A 20,968-nucleotide genomic window follows, 5' to 3' on the forward strand; every position below is an offset into this window, starting at 1 on the left:
ACGGTATTATGGGTCCGATCCAGAACCCTAATTTGGGTAAGATCCCGGATTAGAACCCAACTCTTTGCATTTGGTAAAACTGTGAGGAAATGTTACTGCATCATAGGAGGAATAACACTGACCGATAGATAGCTTTTACGTTAAAACAAATTTTAATTTTAATGCAGAATTAAGCACGTTAGCAACAAAGAAATAGCTTAACAGTTAACAGTTACAACATTTTAACTTGCTTCCTGAAACCTGCCTCTACATTCCAATTAAACAAACTCATATATTTCAAATACCTCTTATGAATACGGTTAATAACAAGGTTTTACTTGCTTATCATGATGCAGAGTCCTGGAGAGAGAAACCTTTTAGGACTGAACTGAAAGCACTTCTTCTCAGCTTTGAGTCCTGTAGGCAACTATGTTTTCACAGACCTGGCCCCTCTCTTTAGCTACTTTATTACACTCAAAGCTCACAGCGTTCTTTTGCCTGTTATAGAATGTGCCTTGACTTGTTTAGCCAGGACCAGACACAATATCTCACTTTTAATCACAGCCCTAATAATCATAGTGTCTGCATGCATTTTAACCCAGGGTGTTTATAACCTTATGGTGAAATCACAAAGTATAAAATATGTCAATTTCTTATATTCATCACAACAGAGAGTGATTGAAGCAAATAGTATAAATGCCTTTCAGAGGATGATGGGCAATCATATGAGGGAGAAGAGGATAGAGGGTTATGATGATTGATTTAGCAGAGGAAAGATAGGAGGAGTTTTAATGGTGCATAAATACATGGCATGGACTAGTTAATAATAATCTTTATTAGTGTCACAAGTAGGCTTTGAACAGAGCACAGACTAACATTGATTCTTCAGGGCAGGCAGCATTGTGGGCCACTACCTGCATTGCACTCCTCAATGATATAACTGAAAAAAACTCCACAGGTAGCCTGTGTACAGCTGCCTGAAGTGGTACTTCATGAACAGATCGTTTCCCCATTACTTTATCTTTTAAAAGAAAACCTCAGTTGTATCACCACTGTCCTTAATGAAAGAAAAACTATCATCCATGCTCAGTCTTGCTTATAATGTGGCACTAGCCCCGCACCACTCTGGCTGATTGTTGACTTCCCTCTGAAGTCATCCCATTGTATTAAATTCCGAGTAATTAGGGATTGGACAATAAATATTACCCTTGCCAATGATGCCCACATTCTGAGAATGATTTTTTTAATGTTCAGTTGGATTCTTTCCTCTTTTACTTTTCAATGCAGTTATTTGATTCAGGCTTAATCACTGAGTCAAATGATATTAATTTTGGTCAACTTTGGTGACGCTTAGTGGCTGACTAACTGTGCTGACTGTAACACAAAAGTTCCTATTTTTGGATAATTTCTGAAAAGCAAACAAGCAATCTGAATCAGCGTGATAATTCACATTCTTTCTGAACTGCATAACAGTTATAATTGTTGTCGTGGTCTGTACCGTTAACCCATTCAACAAAGATGTTTGACTGGATTGTGGCTATTTTCTCCAAACATTCCTCCTCAGAAATAGCGTCACGCTTATTCTCCAGGGGATCATTACCCTCGTGAACAGAGTTTTCCGGTACCAAATGAATGTACAAACTATGCTATCTGGATGCTCAAGTTCAAATATTGTATCTGAATCAAATTTGCAAGCTTTCAAGTTCTGATGAAGCGCCTGCACCCGCTAACCTTTCTCCACCTATCCTCTCAGTTAAATAAATAAAGATGCCATGGCATGATTTCCAAAAAAAGCAGAGAAGTCCCGGCTAATATTTGTCCATCAACCAGCATCATTAAAAGAGAGGATCTGGTCCTTAGATTAGCACATTGCTGTTTGTGGGATCTTACTATGTGCATATTACTGCATTTTAAAAAACATTCCAATTAAGGGCAATTTAGCGTGGCCAATCAACATACCCAGCACAACTTTGGGTTGTTGGGGTGAGACCCACACAGACACAGGGAGAGTGTGCAAACTTCACACAGACAGTGATCCAGGGCTGGTATCAAACCCAGGTCCACGGCACTGTGAGGCACAGTGCTAACTACTGCGCCACCGTGCCGCCCCATATTACTGCATTTTAAAATTTCATCCAAAGTAATTAATTGACTGTGAAGCACTTTGGCACATGCTGAAGTTGTGAAAGGTGCATATAAATGCAAGTCTTTATATTATTTCTTCACACATTAGGGTGATTTATTCTTAGGAGTTAAATCAGGCATTTACAGCCATATACATTGGCATTAACTATTTAATAACTCAAGGGCGGCATGTGGCACAGTGGTTAGCCCTGCTGCCTACGGCACCGAGGACCCGGGTTCGATTCTCGGCCCTGGGTCACTCTCCATGTGAAGTTTGCACGTTTTCCCCATGTCTGCCTGGGTTTCACCCCCACAACCCAAAGATGTGCAGGTTAGGTGGATTGGCCACGCTAAATTGCCCCTTAATTGGGGAAAAAATAATTGGGTACTCTAAATTTATAAAAAGAACGATTTAACAACTCAAAAGATAAAGAATTTTACAAGAAACACCTCTCATTAAAATTTATTTATTTTAAAACTTTAATATTAAATACTTGCAAAGCCATGGAGCAAGTCAGATTTTTTTTGCAAATATCATTTAAATCATTTTGTCTTGAGTTACTTCCTATTACAGGCCTAGCAAATTTAATCACTAATTCCTCTTTGAAGAGTGCCAGTTTTGTTTCAATAGGACAAGATTACAGTGGCAGCAAAGAATTCCTTTGAGAAAATAATCCTATTATTGGTTGTTTCTGTTTCTTTTTCTTTTTATCTTCATTATATTTTTCTTGCTTATCCAAGCAGGCCATGATGAACAACTTGAATTCATTGTAGGTGAGGTTCTAGCTCAAATAAATAAACAAATTAGTTAGACAAAATCAATATTATTTTCTTTTCTCCTTTTTAATCCTAAAGATTTTCAGATGGAATTAAAAATGTCCATGATGAAATCAGCCCATACTTTCAGCATCAATGGTTTGTTATTCTGGCTGGTTTAAAAGCATTTCTCTGCCAATTAATTTTTTCGTGCCGTTCTCCTCTAACCCATTTTTCAGCTCCTCAATGCAACCCTTATTTCGGGGGGCGGGGGGGGGGGGGGGAGAAAGGCAAGAACAAAAAGTAACTTCACAGTTTTGAAATGTGTTGAGTGCCTTCAAATTATTTGGCCATTATTTCAAGCTGCAGTTCAATATATGTCTGACTTTCTCACTCCCCTTGATGAATAAATGCCAAGGTTACATGTGTGCTTTCTTGTCAAGGCGCATAGGCTGTGTGAGATTTGTGTTCCCGCATACCAGCACTGTTGATAAATATTGAAACAATTTACAAATATAATCTGGAACAACAGGAAGTGAAGCAAATGACTGAACTGTTAATATCTTCCTTCTACAAGTTCTCATAGCTTTTTCTAATAATCAAATAAAAGAAGAAAGCTTCATTACAATTATTTCTGCCTTGGGCAAAAATCATCCTTCAGGGTGTGGTTATGAGTCCAGAGATTGTCAGCAGCAGTTCCACCATGTAGCCCAGCCAGTCCAATTAAAGTAAGAGAGAAGGCAATAGTGAAGGAGGGATGCTTGTTACAGGGATAAATTTGTGAGGCATGAAGCAACCATTTCACAAACATTTCCAAATGGTGGAAAATCAGACGTGGTGGGAGCATGATGTTAAGCAGGCTAGTTTAATCATGCTCAGCAGGGGAAAGGAAAGTTGAGATAATTCTGTGGCTTTTTTCTTGAGTTACTTCCTGTTACAGGCCAAGCAAACAGGTCAAGTTTAGAGTATCCTACGGGGAGATTCTCCGGCCTCATTACGTTCTCGCTCAAGTGTAACGAGGCCAGGGATTATCGGGAGAGGCAAGATCCGCGCCAGGCGGCAAACAGTTTGTGATGCAACCGACCCGCTCCTGTCGGTGAAATCAGGATCTCGCCATAGCGCCGCGAGAAATCAATTATCAGCACTTAAGCCCCATTTCCATACAATTAGTGAGAGTGCCCACCATATCCAACAGCCTCCCGTCATTCAGCGGCCTCCCCAGCAAGTGCTCTCACTGGCGCCGATTAGAATTCCTTTTGAAAAATGTAAACCTGGTGGAAGGGCTTCTGTGGGGAGCCGAGGAGGTGAGTAGCCATCTTTGCTCACAGGCCCAGGTGCGCTGGGCTTGCCGTCCCAGTGCTCGGCGGGGGGTGGGGGACCCTCCACAGGGGCGGGCCACCAAAGGAGGGTGGGGGGGTGGGAGGCTCTGTTGCGCGACAATCGTTCGCGGCACCACCATGCCAACCCCTGGTTCCCAACCCCATTCCAGGGGTAACCCTTGTCCCGGCCTGTCTGCATCACCGATAACCCATAACCCCCACCGATTGCTGAGGACTCTAGCTGTGCAGCTGAAGGCTATCGCTAATAGGGAATTGGCAATCGTCGGTAAGTGAGCACTTGACACATGCCAAGTGGATTCCCGTGGGTGGGTGGGCCATGAGGCATGTGGGAGTCATTGCCTAGCATTCCAATCGCACCTTGATGCCTGGACACTGTGCCTGAACACTGCGGGAGACAACACCACACACGCAGCAGACAACATCCGAAACACCCAGGGGATGGAACACAGCTCCAGGAACATGTCCACGGCCGGAAGCTCGATGAGCGTCGGGGTGGGGGGGCTTTGCCTGGAGAGATGGTCAAAGGGTCCGGGGGTCAGTCCGCATTGCGGAGTGACAGAGGCATCACAATGGTTGTGCAAAAAGTGGTTCAATGTGCTATGCAATACCCCATTCCTGATAGTGTCGCCCCCCCCCCCCCCGCACCACCTCTCCTTCCCCGCCGCTTCCCCGTCCCATCCCCATCCTCTACCTATGCCCCCCACGCCCTCCCCCCTACTCTGGTGCCCTCAGTGATCCTCAATGTGCCTGGCCTTCCTAGCACTACCACTACGTCGAGGTATGTCCCTGGGATGCATATCTGAGGTGGAGACAGCCAGCTGCTTACCTCGTCCCGTGGCCCTCGATGCCCCTTGTCAATGTCCTCTGGGGGTTCTGGGGCCGGAGGGCCCTGGCGCACTTGCCAGTAGCCTCATCAGAGGGGTAGAACTCAGGGGAGCTGGTGGTCACCGTCGCCAATCCATGGGACGGGTCCGGGTTGGCACTTAGTGCCCCCTCCTCCCGAACAGTGCCCATAGAGCCCTGGGGCTCACCTTAGGACAGAGGGGCAGCTAGTTCAAGCCCCAGCTGCCCCTGCATCATCTGGCTCTGCCAGCCCTGGCAGTTCCCCATGATCTGCACCATGCTGTTGACGCCCTCAGCGATGCTCCTTAATGACTGGGACATGCTCTACAGCGCCTTAGCCATGCCAGCCTGTGACTGGGACAAGCTCTGCAGTGCCTCGGCCATGTGGGACATGTCCCACAGAACCTCATCAAGGTTAGCCTGGTACTGGGTGACATCCCCCAGTGGGGCGGTTATTCCGCCCAGACCCTCAGCCATGGCCGTCACCGACTGCGCGAGGCCTTGGACTCCTTCACTCATGATCAATGTCGTGCACCAGGCTCTCCACTACGCAGTTTTGGCCTCGGTGCCTCACATTGCCGGCGACATCTCCTGTGCCCGTAGCCTCTGGTTCTCCTCAAACGGCTTTGGATCTGCTGGAGTGATGCTGACTTCTCCCTCTGAATGTCTGGCTTCTCCCTATCGTCTCCAACAGCTCTGGGTAACCCACTTCCAGAGGTTCAACATCAGGCTGGGACCCAGCTGGATCCTGGGATCCAGCAGCCGTCCGACTGTTGTCTCGCCTGGAGGTTCCTGCCTCCTCCTGATGTACATCAGCAGCTGAGTGATGCTCACCAGATTGTGCCCTCGGAGCCTGACCACTAACATGTCCCACCGTGTTGTGTGTATCTGGCTGGTGGAGGGTGGGGATGACAGCTGTTCTGCGACCATGGTGGCATCCTCGGAACTCTCCTCTGAGGTGTTCTCCTCAGAGTCAGGAGTGGGGGCCACCTGGGATGGGCCGGCGCCGTCGGCTAGAGGACCTGGGAAGAATGGACATGTGGTCAGTGGGAGGGATGCGTCAGTCAGTAAGGCAATCACTACTCACGTTTGACAGGTCGCACGGGTGGAGCCCGGTGGTTCCTCACCTCTGCGACGTCCGCCAGCCTCCACGTGGGTGACCGATCTGCCCTCGGCCACACCAGTCACCTCCAGGGCCCACTCCTCGAAGAAGTTGAGGATTCTCATTGGTGTCTACTCACTCGTACTGCCCGGTGTAGGTCATTGACTTTCTTCCTGCACTCTTGGCCATACTGTTGGATCTAATGGCCGCCGCCACCTCATTCCAGGCAGCACTGGCTGCCTTGTGGCTCACCCTCTGGGACTCTCGAGGGAACAGAACATCGCTCCTGGCCTCCACTGCAAGCAGGGGCCTCCCCAGATCAGCGTCCCCGAATCTTGGGTCCGGTCTCCTCGGTGTCATTATTGCGAGCTGGCTGAGGTTGAATGAGCAAGTGCAGTTTAAGTGCTGCTCGACCTTGTTAGTGGGGGGGGCTGGTGAGCACGGTACCAGTGGATCGGCCGGCGAGGCGTTATTTGCGGCAAGAAGCCCGTAAGGCCTCGTTAAATGGACCAATTAACATTGAATTGCGTTGCAGGTTTCAGTGGGCCGGAAAACACGCGGCAATTCCCGCTTGCTACAACACTTGGAAATTTTTCCGGAGAATCGCGCCCCTATTGTTCTCTTAATCTATTTTCTACATTTTATATCAAGGAGCGGCTACGCTTGCTTTCTTACCATATGTGTGGAAAAATATAACACAGGATTGAAACTCTTGCTCCAGCTACACTCATACATAATATGGAGAAGGAATTTCATTATTCAGCTTAAATTTGTTCCTAGATATTTGGGCAGGACAGGATTAGGCTTAGCTGTAAAATACCTCACAATTGATAGCCTGCTGACACTCGGGGTTAAACAATAATTTTTAACAGGGTTAAACCATGAACTCTTTTTTAAAATTTACAGTATCCAATTCTTTTTTTCAATTAAGGGGCAATTTAGTCTGGCTAATCCACCTAACATGCACATTTTTGGGGTTGTGGGGGTAAGACCCATGCAGACACGGGGAGAATCTGCAAACTCCACACAGACTGTGACCTGTGACCAGGATCGATCCTGGGACCTCGGCGCTGTGAGGCAGCAGTGCTAACCACTGCGTCACCATGCCATCTTAAACCATGAACCCTGCCCACCTAGGTAAAATAATAACTGCAACATGATCCATGGAGCCCACATCTAGCAAGTGCCGATGTTCTCAGGACAGATGAGAAAATTGGCAAAAAGGGAAGTTCACTGTCACAATTTTGCTATCTTACCTCACCACCACATCCACTATAATCCTTAAACATCTGCAAGTAAGCGCGTCCTTTGATGTTGAAGAGAAATCCTGCAGCATAGAATTCTGTTGGAGTAATAGTGTGCCCCCCATCCATGTCAATTAGGTCAAAGATGGACCGAGAGTGACGATAAAGAAACTGCTGTTCCATTTTATCCTGTAACATTTGAAACATGTGCACATGTGACAACTAGCAGAAACAGACAGTAATTTGACATTAAACCATGTTTAATCTTGCAGAACTGCATTACAATGAAATGACAACAAGTCTAGACAATAGACCTAACTTTGCCGAGAGAGCTAACAATTTAATGTGATAGATACACCTTTTTGAGAATTAGTGTCATGTTCTTATGACACCTCACCAGTTGTCTCGTTTTGTTCTCAAGTGAGTCCATGTCACAGTAAAAAATACATTGAAGAATTATTTTGGCTTTCTTTATCAATTGTAATCAATATAGCCCAGAAATGTTACATTGGAAATCTGAATGTGGGACATAGGGGATTGAGGCAGATGTTAAACATCAGAATTCCACCACTTTTGCAGACCAAAAATTTTGTTTGGTGGGTTAAGAAACTCTCACCCACCCTGCCCTGCAATGAAGTAATAATGTCATCTATCAGAAAAGTGAATATTTCTGCAGTTAATGATTTACCTCAAACCTGCATTAACCATGCATGAGTGCCTATATTAAATAGATATGAGTGGAGGCAGCAGTTCAGACGGCTAGCCGGCGTGGGTGCACATGAAGGCGGTTTTGTATAAGGGCACAAGTTTAGGGGCACTGGAGACGGCGCCCCTGCCGTTCCCGCCGGCGCGGTACTCCACCAGTCCAGTGGTGGTGGCGGCCCTGAGAGTCTGGGGGCAGTGGGGGAGACATGTGGGAACAGAGGGGGCATCGGTGTGGTCCCCAATCTGTGATAACCATTTGCCCCGGGGAGGATGGACGGGGGGGTTCCGAATTTGGCGGAGAGCGGGGATTGAGAGGATGGGGGACTTGTTCTTGGAAGGTAGCCTCCCGAGTATGAGGGTGCTGGAGGAGAAGTTTGCATTGGCGGGGGGAAATGAATTCCGATATTTACAGGTACGGGACATTTTGCGGAAGCAGGTACCAATCTTCCCAGTCCTGCCGCTGAGGGGGATTCAGGATAGGGTGGTCTTTAGAGGATGGATAGGGGAGGGGAGGGTCTCGGACATATATAGAGAGCTTATGGGTTTGGAGGAGACGCAGACCGAGGAGCTGAAGCAAAAGTGGGAGGAGGATCTGGGGGGAGAGATAGAGGAGGGCCTTTGGGCAGACACGTTAGGAAGGGTCAATGCTACCGCAACATGTGCCAGGCTCAGCCTGATCCAATTTAAGGTTGTTCACCGGGCTCACATGACAGTGGGGTTTCGCAGGACCCGGGAATCCAGGAGGAGAGAGAGGCGGATGTTCTAGCCTTTGCTTCCCTGGTAGCCCGGAGGCGTATATTGCTGGCATGGAGGGACTCAAAGCCCCCGAAATCGGTGACCTGGCTTTCAGACACGGCAGGCTTCCTCTGCCTGGAGAAAATTAAGTTCGCCATGAGAGGATTTCTGCTGCGGTTCGCCCAGAGCTGGCAACCATTTGTTGACTTCCTCGCAGAGAACTAATCGTCAGCAGAAAAGGAGGGGTGGAGGGGTGGGGGTTAGGTTAGCGTAGGTTAGGGGGTAAGTAATGGCAAGACCTGCGGAGTGGGTGGTAGAATTTGCACTATGTATATATTTTTCTTGTTATGTATATTGTTGATTTTGTTGCTGTTAAAATGCCAATTGTCTCTAACAATGGCTGGAAAGCAACAGGTGGCAGAAGGTTTGAAGTCGGCACACCATATAAAGCTGTTGCAAGGTTAGATTAGACTCACTTGGCTGTCCTGTGTAGCTGAGGGCGTCAGCAGTGGGAACCAAATGAATAAAAGCTATCGGCTGGGTTCTCCATTTGGGAGACTACGTTCTCCCACCGGAGCTGATTTGCTCCAGTTTTACGATCCCCTTGGAGTTGTAAAGCGGGATGCAATTCAGCATTCCTCGGCATGCAAATATATGCATGGCGTGGCATACGAGGGATTCCCAGGGAATCCTGCTATTGGGACACCATCTTGAGTGATGTCCCAAGCCAGCCACCTCACCCCAGCTCCCTCTGCACCAAACAGTAGCCCCCCCCCCCACCCCCAGATAGCTTGGGTGTCCCCCTACCCCCACCATCCCCAGAGACCCCTGTAACAGGGAGACCTCCACAGGGATCCCTGTAATAGGGAGCCCCCCCAGGGACCCCTGTAATAGGGAGACCCCACACAGGGACCCCTGTGATAGGGAGACCCCCACAGGGTCCCTGTCCAAAGGGACCTCCCCACAGACCCCCCCCCCCCCCATGCACAGACCGCCCCCTCACAGAAAAGTGACCCCTGTCTGGATGCTGGAGTGCAGTCCAGACAGGGGCAGTGAGAAGAACGACAGCTGTAAGACTTACCTTGCAGCTCCATGTGTCCATTCCTCTAAGGGGAGCAGCTGTGATTTGCGTCTCATTCCCACAGATCTATTTGCCATTCATAGCTTTCTAGTAGTGGTCTGTGATTGACAGTTTCTACAAACCTTTGATTCATTGCATTCATCTCCCTTGCGGTTCAGAGGCCTAAGTGAATCCTCAATGTTTTTAAACATTGACCACATCAAAGAGAGGTAAGTGCAGTGAAATCACAGGCTTGAGTGATTGGAATACACTTAGTGCTTGGAATGCACGCTGGTAAAGACCACAAATGATCCACACCTATGTGATTCTAGGCCGCGGGAACCGGAGAATCAAGGGAGGCGGGAGCATAGGGCACTGGACCCACTAAATAGTTGCAAATGAGTCATTAACACCAATCTGCATTTATTTACATCCCCGCTGGCGAGCATCGTGGACCTCATTCATGCCGCCAGCCGGGGTGGGAGGGTGGGGGGGGGGGTTGGGGGGGGGGGGGGGGTTGGAGCATCATATTTGGGCGGCGCTCCCAATTCTCCCTGACACCCAATTCTCCGTCCCATCGGGGAACGCATTCTGGGTGTCCCAGGCCGAGAATCCTGCCCTTTTTAAACTTTGAAATTAGTCTCATAGGAACATAAGAACAGGAATTGAACACTTAGGGCGGGATTTACAAGCTGTTCACACCAGCGGGAAATTTCGGTCACACACTGGCGCATGGGTTTCCCGGCGACGAGGGGTGCTGTCACCGGGAAATCCCATCAGCAACAGCGGCTTCGGTAGATCCCTCTGGCGGCCGCCTCCGAAAAGCACGCGACAGAGTGGTCGGTAAATCCCGCCCTTAGCCTCTTGAGCTTGTTCTGCCATTCAATGAAGTCATGACTGATCTACTTCTGTATTCCCACTTTTTCGCCATGCCCCTCTGGTTAACAAAAATCAATCAATCTCAGATTTAAAATTAACAATTGATATAGCATTGATTGCTGCTCCTGGAAACGTTCCAATGTTTCCTAATTTCGCTTCTGAAAGGTCTGGTTCTAATTTTTTCTTACACCCCCTAATCCTGGACACCCAACCATCTCCTGATCTACCCTACCTGTGTCCCTTAATAGCTTGAAAACTTTGATCAAATCACCCCTTAACCTTCTCAATTACAATCATTGCAACCCCAGTTTGTATGATCCTTGGAATTTAACACTTGGGGCTGAATTTTCAGGTCCTCCTCAAAGATAGGAATGGAGGTGGGGGGGGGGGGGGGGGCGGGGGGGGGGGGGGGGGGGGGGATGAGTGTCCTTGAAAACACTGTCGCCAGCTGGTATGTCAATTGCAAAGCCCTGATCCCGGTTCCAGCAGCACGGGGGATAGCTCTTATGAATCTTGCTCTCCTTCCAATTCAGACCAATTATACATATTAAAAAGCTTGTTTAGAGATTGTGGAAGGGGGGGGTAGCATATTTAATGGGGTGCACAGGTTTTAGAAGCTAGCAGTTTCAGAACAAAGGAGGGGAGGACGGTACTCAGTGGGGAACCAATGGAGGCGTGAGAATGCCAGAGGACAAAGCGAGACTGGGCCACTGGGTGAGGGAGTGCCTGTGGTGCTGCACAGACATCAGAGAGAGTGGGTGCTCGGCAGTTGGCCTTTTATGGGGTTGACACACCCTGGCATCACAGGGGCACAATAATTGGTGACAAGGCTACCAAGTACAATTGGGCGATTTGCTGCTTCAGGAATAAAGCTCAGTTGGCAGTAGAGCACAACTATCATATTGGGGCACTCTGGAGATGATGGGCAACAAACACTGCAGGAAAGGTAGAACACTGATCATCAGGGGGGCATGAGGAAGATAAGAAGGGCAGGAAGGCTAATCCCTCAACACAAGATGGAATGCCAAAAGTGGAGCTACCTGGGGGTGACCACAGGAGTTTGGGAATTTCCAGGCAGGTGGCAGATGACATATGTGCCCTCATCGCCGAAGACCCTGCACTTCACAGCACTAGTAGTCATTCCCTACCAGTGGCCATCACTGTCCACTTGTATTCTAGTCCTCTAAATATAAAGGCCAGCATTCCATTAGCTTTCTTGATTAATTTCAGAAACTGTTTATGACATTTTAATGATCTAGGTATCTGCATTCCCAAGTATCTTTGATCCTCCATTGCTTCTAGTTTTTCAGCATTCAGAAAGAACCCTGGTCTGTCCTTTATATACCTAACCTACCTGATGCCTGGTGTTCCACAAGAAAATAGTAGGGATACAATTCAACTTTGTTAACTGATATCAATGGAGAGAGGAATCAGGCATGGCCACTCTATTACTAACAGCGTTGAGGCCTTGCCAAAGTTGAATTTCAGCCCCCACCCTCCTGTTGTCTCCCTGTACATTTGATGGTTTTGGCAAACAGAATAGCTATTATTTGGAAGGATGCTACTAGTTTGCCTTCATGGGTCTATCCTGCATCTTTTTATGCTCAATTTTCATGGACAGACGAGACAGAATTCTTGTCACAAGAGATATTAAAATATCACTCTCTCAATGGGTGGAATCTTACCATACTTTTTTAAACGACTCAGGCTCAGACTGAAAATCGACAGGTAGCTCTCCAGCTGCACAGGCCAGCTTTCTCTCCAATTATTGAGCCTCTTGAAAGGACAAAAAAGTGGCCGTGGTTTACACCGTTATCTGGCAGGGCGGGCTTCATAAGGCCAGCGCCGGGTCCACAGAGATCGAGGTTGTCATGATATTCAGGTAAACATCATGGTGCGAACAGACTTACATACTGATGGACTGATCAACGGACCAATCAACACACACACAACACCACAGCCAATCACAGGCAAGAGCATACACACTACAAAACAGGGAACACGACACTTCCCGTCCATTCCAGCAGGAGACAGCTCAGGGCACAGAGGTCACAGCAAGCCACTCAGACATCCACCATGTGCTGAGTGCCACTCCAAGATAGTGTTAGGAATAGGTCCACAGATTGAAGGGTTATGATCGAACCTCAGTAACCAGTTTACCACTGTAAATATATGTTAGTAATAAAACTATTCGCAACCGTGTTGGTTTGTCTGTGTAGCAGAGCACCCAACACATCATAGTACCAGGATTGGAACACGGTAACTGTGGGACCTACCTATGAATCCTCAGGAATCTGCCATCCTGCGCCATGGACACCGTCAGCACGCCGCAGCCGCTACAAGTCGCTGGAAACCTCGGCGTCAATTGGAAACAACGCTTCCAGCTCTTCCTGGAAGCCAACGAAAAGGAGAGCGCTTCGGACACCAGAAAGATCGCCATCCTCATCGCCACGGCAGGTCAACACGCCATCCATGTCTACAACTCCCTGGTGTTCGCGGAAGGAGAGGACAAGACCAAGTACAAGACGGTCCTTCTCAAACTCGACCAACACTTCAACGTCGAGGTCAACGACAGTTTCGAGAGGTATCTCTTCCAGCAGCGTCTGCAGGGTAAGGATGAGCCCTTTCAATCCTTCCTTGCGCATCTCCGTATCCTCGCGCAGTCCTGAGGCCGAACGGGTCCAGGCAATCGAGTTCCTCCCGGCCCGCGGCCCGGACGAGGGCGGCCATTTTGCGCGCTTTCCGAGGCCTCCCGCGTTTGTGCGTGCCAAAAAAGATGTCGACACAGGGGGACGTGATGCGCAGGCGCGCTCGACGTAAGACCGAACTGCGCATGCGCGGTGGCGCAACAAACGCCATGACGTCACGACGTGCGGCAACTGCGGAGCCGCACATTTAAAGCGACAATATCCGGCAAGAAACCGACAATGCCTCCGCTGTGGCAAGGTGGGCCATTACGCTGCCTGCTGTCGAGCAGCTCAACTTGCCAATGTTCCCCAATTCCGACAACCTCGCAGGGACGTGCAGGCCATTCAGCCTCCTTACTACGAGTCGTGCCCAGATGATATGCAGACATGTGACACAGACGACCGGAACGCGTTCCGTGTTGTGGTCATTGATGGGAACCGGATGTCTCCAGCCAGGACCCACCAGCCGTTGCAAGTGAACACTGTCAATCCGGGTGATGAATGGTGTGCCACCCTAACGGTCAACCGATCACCGATAACATTCCGTCTGGACACTGGCGCCTCTGCCAACCTCATAGCATGGTCAGCCTTCTACGCCATGAAGGTCAGACCACCAATTCGGCCGTCCCGATGCAGAATGGTCGACTACAATGGAAACGTTATCCCGGCTATGGGATCCTGCCAGCTCCAGGTCACACACAACACACTCTCATTCGAAATAGTCGGATCATCAAAGGACTTCCTGCTAGGCGCACAGGCATGCAAGGTTCTCCACCTCTGTCTCCAGAAGGCACATCTGAGTTCCCGGATGCAGAATTCAGGGCACAGCTCCAATCACTCCTCGCCCACAACCAGGATGCATTCGAGGTCATGGGAACACTGCCCTACACCTACAGAATACGGCTCAAACCGGGCGCCACCCCGGTCATTCACGCATCTCGCAGGGTCCCAGCGCCACTCAAAGACCGCCTCAAGCAGCAGCTGCAGGATCTCCAGGACCAAGGAGTGCTATCCCAGGTCACGGAGCCCACGCCATGGGTCAGCTCCATGGTGTGTGTTAAGAAGCCCTCTGGGACTTCTGGGTGCGGCTATGCCTGGACTTTTGGGCTCTTTACAGGGCCCCACGGCATTTGTTTGACATTTCCTGGTGTGGGAAGAAGACTGCAACATTCCCCCGACAGTGTCCCCCAGGAACGGTATGTCTCTTGGTTACCAGACCGGCAGAAACAGTAAAAGATTTGGCTATAACTGCAGGATAAACAGAGCCTCTTCCAGCATGCAGGTGGGGGAAGGGCAAGCTTAAAGCTGCAAACTGACCTGAGGGCTTTTATTAAAGGTGAATTCTAGCAGCAGAGGGAACAACTGTGAAAGGATCTACCAAGGCCATTGAAGAAGCGGGGACGAGGTTTCCAGTGGCGGCCGTGGCGGAGTAGTTCGCATTCAGCAGCTCCCGCCTGGAACGGACTCTCAGACCTTTTTCAGGAGTTTCCAGAGACTTTTTGGGGCAGATTGGTGAAGCGAACACAGCCAAAAGGATTCCCTCTCGAGACTTCCGGTTGCGGCTATGTGGAGCTAAGTCGCACATTCGCCGGCTCCTGCAAAAACGGACTTTTGGGCTCTTCAGGGCCCCCAAGGGCACTTTTTCAACAGATCCCTGTGTGGGAAGGAGTTAATAATAGCTCCCAGTCAATATATGGCTTTAACTAGGAGCGGGGCGACAAAAAAGGTGGTGGTGGACCAGAAGAAGGGAGAGAAGAAGGACAAAATGGCGGCGGGCGGAGACCAGGCAGCGTGGAGGCAGTGGGCAGAGGAGCAACAGGAGGGTATCCAGTGCTGCCTCAGAGAGATTAAAACGGACCTGCTAGAGCCGATGAAGGCTTCTATTGATAAGCTGCTGGAGACACAGACGGCCCAGGGGGGTGGCGATCCGAGAGGCTCGACAAAAGATCTCTGACAATGAGGACGAGATCTTAGGCCTGGCGGTAAAGGTGGAGGTGCACGTGGCGCTCCACAAGAAATGGCAGAAGGGGTTCGAGGAGATGGAGAATCGGTCGAGGCGGAAGAATCTGCGGATTCTGGGCCTCCCGGAGGGGCTGGAGGGGCCGGACGTGGGGGCCTATGTGGTCACCATGTTAAACTCACTGATGGGAGCGGGGTCCTTCCAGGAGCCCCTGGAGCTGGAAGGGGCCCATAGAGTGTTGGCGAGGAGGGCCAAGGCTAACGAGCCTCCGCGGGCGGTGCTGGTGCGGTTCCATCGGTTCGTCGATCGGGAGTGTGTGCTCAAGTGGGCCAAGAAGGAGAGGAGAAGTAGGTGGGAGAATGCGGAGGTTCGGATATACCAGGACTGGAGTGCGGAGGAGGCGATGAGGAGGGCCGGGTACAATCGAGCGAAGGCGGTGCTGCACAGGAAGGGAGTTGCTGCTGCTACGGTCAAGGAGGAGCTGGAGCAAGTGTGGGGGGTCGAGACGGGGGTATGCCACTGTGGGGAATGGGCCGGGTGTGGGGTGCGGGCGCGTGGCTGGCCGAGGAGGGGTCATGGCTAGTCGACGGGGGAGGGGGGCGGGTAGCCCCCTGATCCGGCTGATAACCTGGAATGTAAGGGGACTGAATGGGCCGGTTAAGCGGGCCCGTGTGTTCGCGCACCTAAAGGGGCTCAAGGCGGATGTGGTTATGCTCCAGGAGACACACCTGAAGGTGGCAGACCAGGTAAGACTAAGGAAAGGGTGGGTAGGTCAGGTGTTTCATTCGGGCTAGATGCCAAAAATCGAGGGGTGGTGATCTTGGTGGGAAAGAAGGTGTCATTCGAGGCGTCGAGCATTGTGGCAGATAATGGCGATAGGTACATAATGGTAAGTGGTAAATTGCAGGGAGAGAGGGTGGTACTGGTCAATGTGTATGCTCCGAACTGGGACGATGCGGGTTTTATGTGGCGTATGTTGGGTCGGATCCCAGACTTGGAAGTGGGGGGCCTGATAATGGGGGGAGACTTTAACACAGTGTTGGTTCCGGCAATGGATCGCTCCAGGTCCAGGACGGGTAGTAAGCCAGCGGCGGCTAGAGTGTTGAGGGGATTTATGGACCAAATGGGAGGGGTGGACTCAACATTCTTCTCACATGTCCATAAGGCTTATTCTCAAATCGACCTTTTCATTTTGAGTAGGGCGCTGATAGCGAGAGTAGAGGATACCGAGTATTCGGCAATAGCCATTTCGGACCACGCCCTGCATTGGGTGGACTTGCAGATGGGGAGGAGAGGGACCAGCTCCCGCTGTGGCGCTTGGAGGTGGGGCAGTTGGCGGACGAGGAGGTGAGCGAGCAGATCCGAGGAAGTATAGAGAGGTACTTGGAGACCAACGACAACGGGGAGGTCCGAGTGGGGATGGTATGGGAGGCACTGAAGGCGGTGGTGAGGGGAGAGCTGATCTCCATTAGGGCCCACAAGGAGTGGAGGGAGCGGGGGGAGAGGGAGAGGCTGGTGGGGGAGATGGTGAGGGTAGACAGGAGGTATGCGGAAGAGCCTGAGGAAGGATTGTTGAGGAAGAGGCGCAGCCTCCAGGCCGAATTCGACCTGGTGACCACCAGGAAGGCAGAGGTGCAGTGGAGGAAGGCCCAGGGGGCGGTCTACGAGTATGGGGAAAAGGCAAGCCGGATGCTGGCGCATCAGCTTCGGAAGCGGGACGCAGCTAGGGAGATCGGGGGAGTTAAGGACAGGGGAGGGAGCGTGGTGCGGAGTGGGGTTGGCATCAATGGGGTCTTCGGGGACTTCTACGAGGAATTGTACCGATCCGAGCCTCCACGGGAGGAGGGAGGGATGGGCCGTTTCTTGGACCAATTGAGGTTTCCAAAGGTGGAAGAGGGACTGGTGGCGGGACTGGGGGCCCCGATTGGGCTGGAGGAGCTGATCAAAGGTATAGGAAGCATGCAGGCGGGGAAGGCACCGGGGCCAAACGGTTTCCCAGTCGAGTTCTGCATCAAAAAAGTATATGGACCTGTTGGGCCCGCTGTTAGTTAGGACCTTTAATGAGGCAAGGGAGGGGGGGGCTTTACCCCCGACTATGTCCCAGGCACTGATCTCTTTGATCCTGAAGTGGGACAAGGATCCCCTGCAATGTGGGTCTTACAGACCGATTTCCTTGCTAAATGTAGATGCCAAGGTGCTGGCGAAGGTCTTAGCCACGAGGTTTGAGGAGTGTGTGCCACAGATCATCCATGAAGACCAGACGAGGTTTGTGAAGGGGAGACAGTTGAACACGAATGTGCGGAGGATTTTGAATGTTATCATGATGCCGGCGAGGGAGGGGGAGGCAGAGATAGTTGTGGCGATGGACGCTGAGAAAGCCTTCGATAGGGTAGAGTGGGGGTACCTGTGGGAGGTGCTGAAGAGGGTTGGGTTTGGGGAGGGGTTTGTCAGGTGGGTTAGGCTGTTGTATGAGGTCCCGATGGCGAGTGTGGCCACAAATAGGAGGAGGTCCAAGTACTTTCGGTTGCACCGAGGGACGAGACAGGGGTGTCTCCTGTCCCCCCTGCTCTTTGCACTGGCGATTGAACCCCTGGCTATGGCACTGAGAGAGTCGAGGAACTGGAGGGTGTTGGTGCGGGGTGGGGCGGAGCACAGGGTGTCGCTTTATGCGGACGATCTCCTGCTGTATGTGGCGGACCCAGTGGGCGGAATGCCAGAGGTAATGAGGATCCTTAGGGAATTCTGGGACTTTTCGGGGTACAAGCTCAATATGAGGAAGAGCGAGCTGTTCGTAGTTCAGCTAGGGGACCAGGAGAGGGAGATTGGCGAGCTCCCACTAAAAAGGGCGGAGAGGAGTTTCAGATATTTGGGGGTCCAGGTGGCCAGGAGCTGGGGGGCCCTGCATAGGCTTAACTTTACAAGGCTGGTGGAGCAAATGGAGGAGGAGTTCAAGAGGTGGGATGCGTTGCTGCTGTCCTTGGCGGGTAGGGTGCAGTCAATCAAAATGACGGTGCTCCCAAGGTTTTCGTTCCTGTTCCAGTGCCTCCCCGTGTTTATCCCGAAGGCTTTTTTCAGGCGGGTTAACAGGAGTATAATGGGGTTTGTGTGGGCGCGAGGGTCTCCGAGGGTGAGAAGGGTGTTCCTAGAGCGGAGTAGAGATTGGGGGGGGGGGGGGGGGCTGCCGCTGCCCAACCTCTGTGGGTACTACTGGGCTGCCAATGCGACAATGGTGCGCAAGTGGGTGATGGAGGGGGCTGCATGGAAGAGGCTGGAGACGGCGTCAAACAAAGAACAAAGAACAAAGAAATGTACAGCACAGGAACAGGCCCTTCGGCCCTCCAAGCCCGTGCCGACCATGCTGCCCGACTAAACTACAATCTTCTACACTTTCTGGGTCCGTATCCCTCTATTCCCATCCTATTCATGTATTTGTCAAGATGCCCCTTAAATGTCACTATCGTCCCTGCTTCCACCACCTCCTCCGGTAGCGAGTTCCAGGCACCCACTACCCTCTGCGTAAAAAACTTGCCGCGTACATCTACTCTAAACCTTGCCCCTCTCACCTTAAACCTATGCCCCCTAGTAATTGACCCCTCTACCCTGGGGAAAAGCCTCTGACTATCCACTCTGTCTATGCCCCTCATAATTTTGTAGACCTCTATCAGGTCTCCCCTCAACCTCCTTCATTCCAGTGAGAACAAACCAAGTTTATTCAACCGCTCCTCATAGCTAATGCCCTCCATACCAGGCAACATTCTGGTAAATCTCTTCTGCACCCTCTCTAAAGCCTCCACATCCTTCTGGTAGTGTGGCGACCAGAATTGAACACTATACTCCAAGTGTGGCCTAACTAAGGTTCTATACAGCTGCAACATGACTTGCCAATTCTTATACTCAATGCCCAGGCCAATGAAGGCAAGCATGCCGTATGCCTTCTTGACTACCTTCTCCACCTGTGTTGCCCCTTTCAATGACCTGTGGACCTGTGCTCCTAGATCTCTTTGACTTTCAATACTCTTGAGGGTTCTACCATTCACTGTATATTCCCTACCTGCATTAGACCTTCCAAAATGCATTACCTCACATTTGTCCGGATTAAACTCCATCTGCCATCTCTCCGCCCAAGTCTCCAAACAATCTAAATCCTGCTGTATCCTCCGACAGTCCTCATCGCTATCCGCAATTCCACCAACCTTTGTGTCGTCTGCAAACTTACTAATCAGACCAGTTACATTTTCCTCCAAATCATTTATATATACTACAAAGAGCAAAGGTCCCAGCACTGATCCCTGTGGAACACCACTGGTCACAGCCCTCCAATGAGAAAAGCATCCTTCCATTGCTACTTTCTGCCTTCTATGGCCTAGCCAGTTCTGTATCCACCTTGCCAGCTCACCCCTGATCCCGTGTGACTTCACCTTTTGTACTAGTCTACCATGAGGGACCTTGTCAAAGGCCTTACTGAAGTCCATATAGACAACATCCACTGCCCTACCTGCATCAATCATCTTAGTGACCTCCTCGAAAAACTCTATCAAGTTAGTGAGACACAACCTCCCCTTCACAAAACTGTGCTGCCTCTCACTAATACTACCACTACCCTCTGCGTAAACCACAGGCGTCCTATGTGGGTACGAGTCTGGGGGCGCTGGCAATGGCAATGGCGCCGCTGCCGCTCCCTCCAAGGAGATATACCATGAGCCCGGTGGTGGTGGCGGCCCTCAAAATTTGGGGGCAGTGGAGGCGGCATAGGGGGGAAGTTGGGGCCTCGGCATGGACCCTATTATGGGGGAACCACCGGTTCGCCCCAGGAAGAACAGGTGGAGGGTTTTTGGGGTGGCAAAGGGCAGGGATACGAAAGTTGGGGGACCTGTTTGTGGACGGGAAGTTCGCGAGCTTGGGTGAGCTGGAGGAGAAGTACGGACTCCCCACGGGGAACACCTTCAGGTACTTACAGGTAAGGGCGTTTGCCAACGGCAGGTGGTGGAATTCCCGCGGCTACTGCCACTCACAGTACAGGACAGGGTGCTCTCAGGGGGGTGGGTGGGAGTGGGGAAGATCTCGGAAACATACCAGGTGATGCAGGAGGAGGGGGCCTCGGTGGTGGAGTTGAAAGGTAAGTGGGAGGAGGAGTTGGGGGAGGAGATCGAAGAGGGGACGTGGGCAGATGCCCTAGGGAGGGTGAATTCTTCCTCTTCGTGCGTGAGGCTCAGCCTCATACAGTTTAAGGTGCTGCACAGGGCACACATGACCGGGACAAGGATGAGACGGTTCTTTGGGGGTGAGGACAGGTGTGTTACGTGCTCAGGGAGCCCAGCCAATCACACCCATATGTTCTGGGCATGCCCAGCGCTGGAGGAATTTTGGATGGGCGTAGCGAGGACGGTGTCGAGGGTGGTAGGATCCAGGGTCAGACCGGGCTGAGGGCTCGCAATTTTTGGGGTGGCAGTGGAGCCGGGAGTGCAGGAGGCGAAAGAGGCCGGAGTTCTGGTCTTTGCGTTCCTGGTAGCCCGGTGAAGGATTCTCCTTCAGTGGAAAGATGCGAGGCCCCCAA

At 50.9% G+C, this 20,968-nt stretch overlaps 1 protein-coding gene across 1 annotated transcript in view; it reads right to left on the reverse strand.

Annotated features, from left to right (window-relative positions):
• Nucleotides 1-2,556: 2,556 nt before the first annotated feature.
• Nucleotides 2,557-20,968, reverse strand: part of LOC140427451 (EF-hand calcium-binding domain-containing protein 9-like) — a 29,304-nt gene continuing 10,892 nt past the window's right edge. The window contains exons 3-4 of the mRNA XM_072512969.1: nucleotides 7,401-7,577; nucleotides 2,557-2,885 (exon numbers count right to left, since the gene is read on the reverse strand). Coding sequence (XP_072369070.1) covers nucleotides 2,742-2,885; nucleotides 7,401-7,577 — 321 coding nt within the window. The 3' untranslated portion in view covers nucleotides 2,557-2,741. The remainder of the gene's footprint in view (nucleotides 2,886-7,400; nucleotides 7,578-20,968) is intronic.

Source organism: Scyliorhinus torazame, chromosome 7, assembly GCF_047496885.1.
Source record: "Scyliorhinus torazame isolate Kashiwa2021f chromosome 7, sScyTor2.1, whole genome shotgun sequence".
Taxonomy (NCBI): domain Eukaryota; kingdom Metazoa; phylum Chordata; class Chondrichthyes; order Carcharhiniformes; family Scyliorhinidae; genus Scyliorhinus; species Scyliorhinus torazame.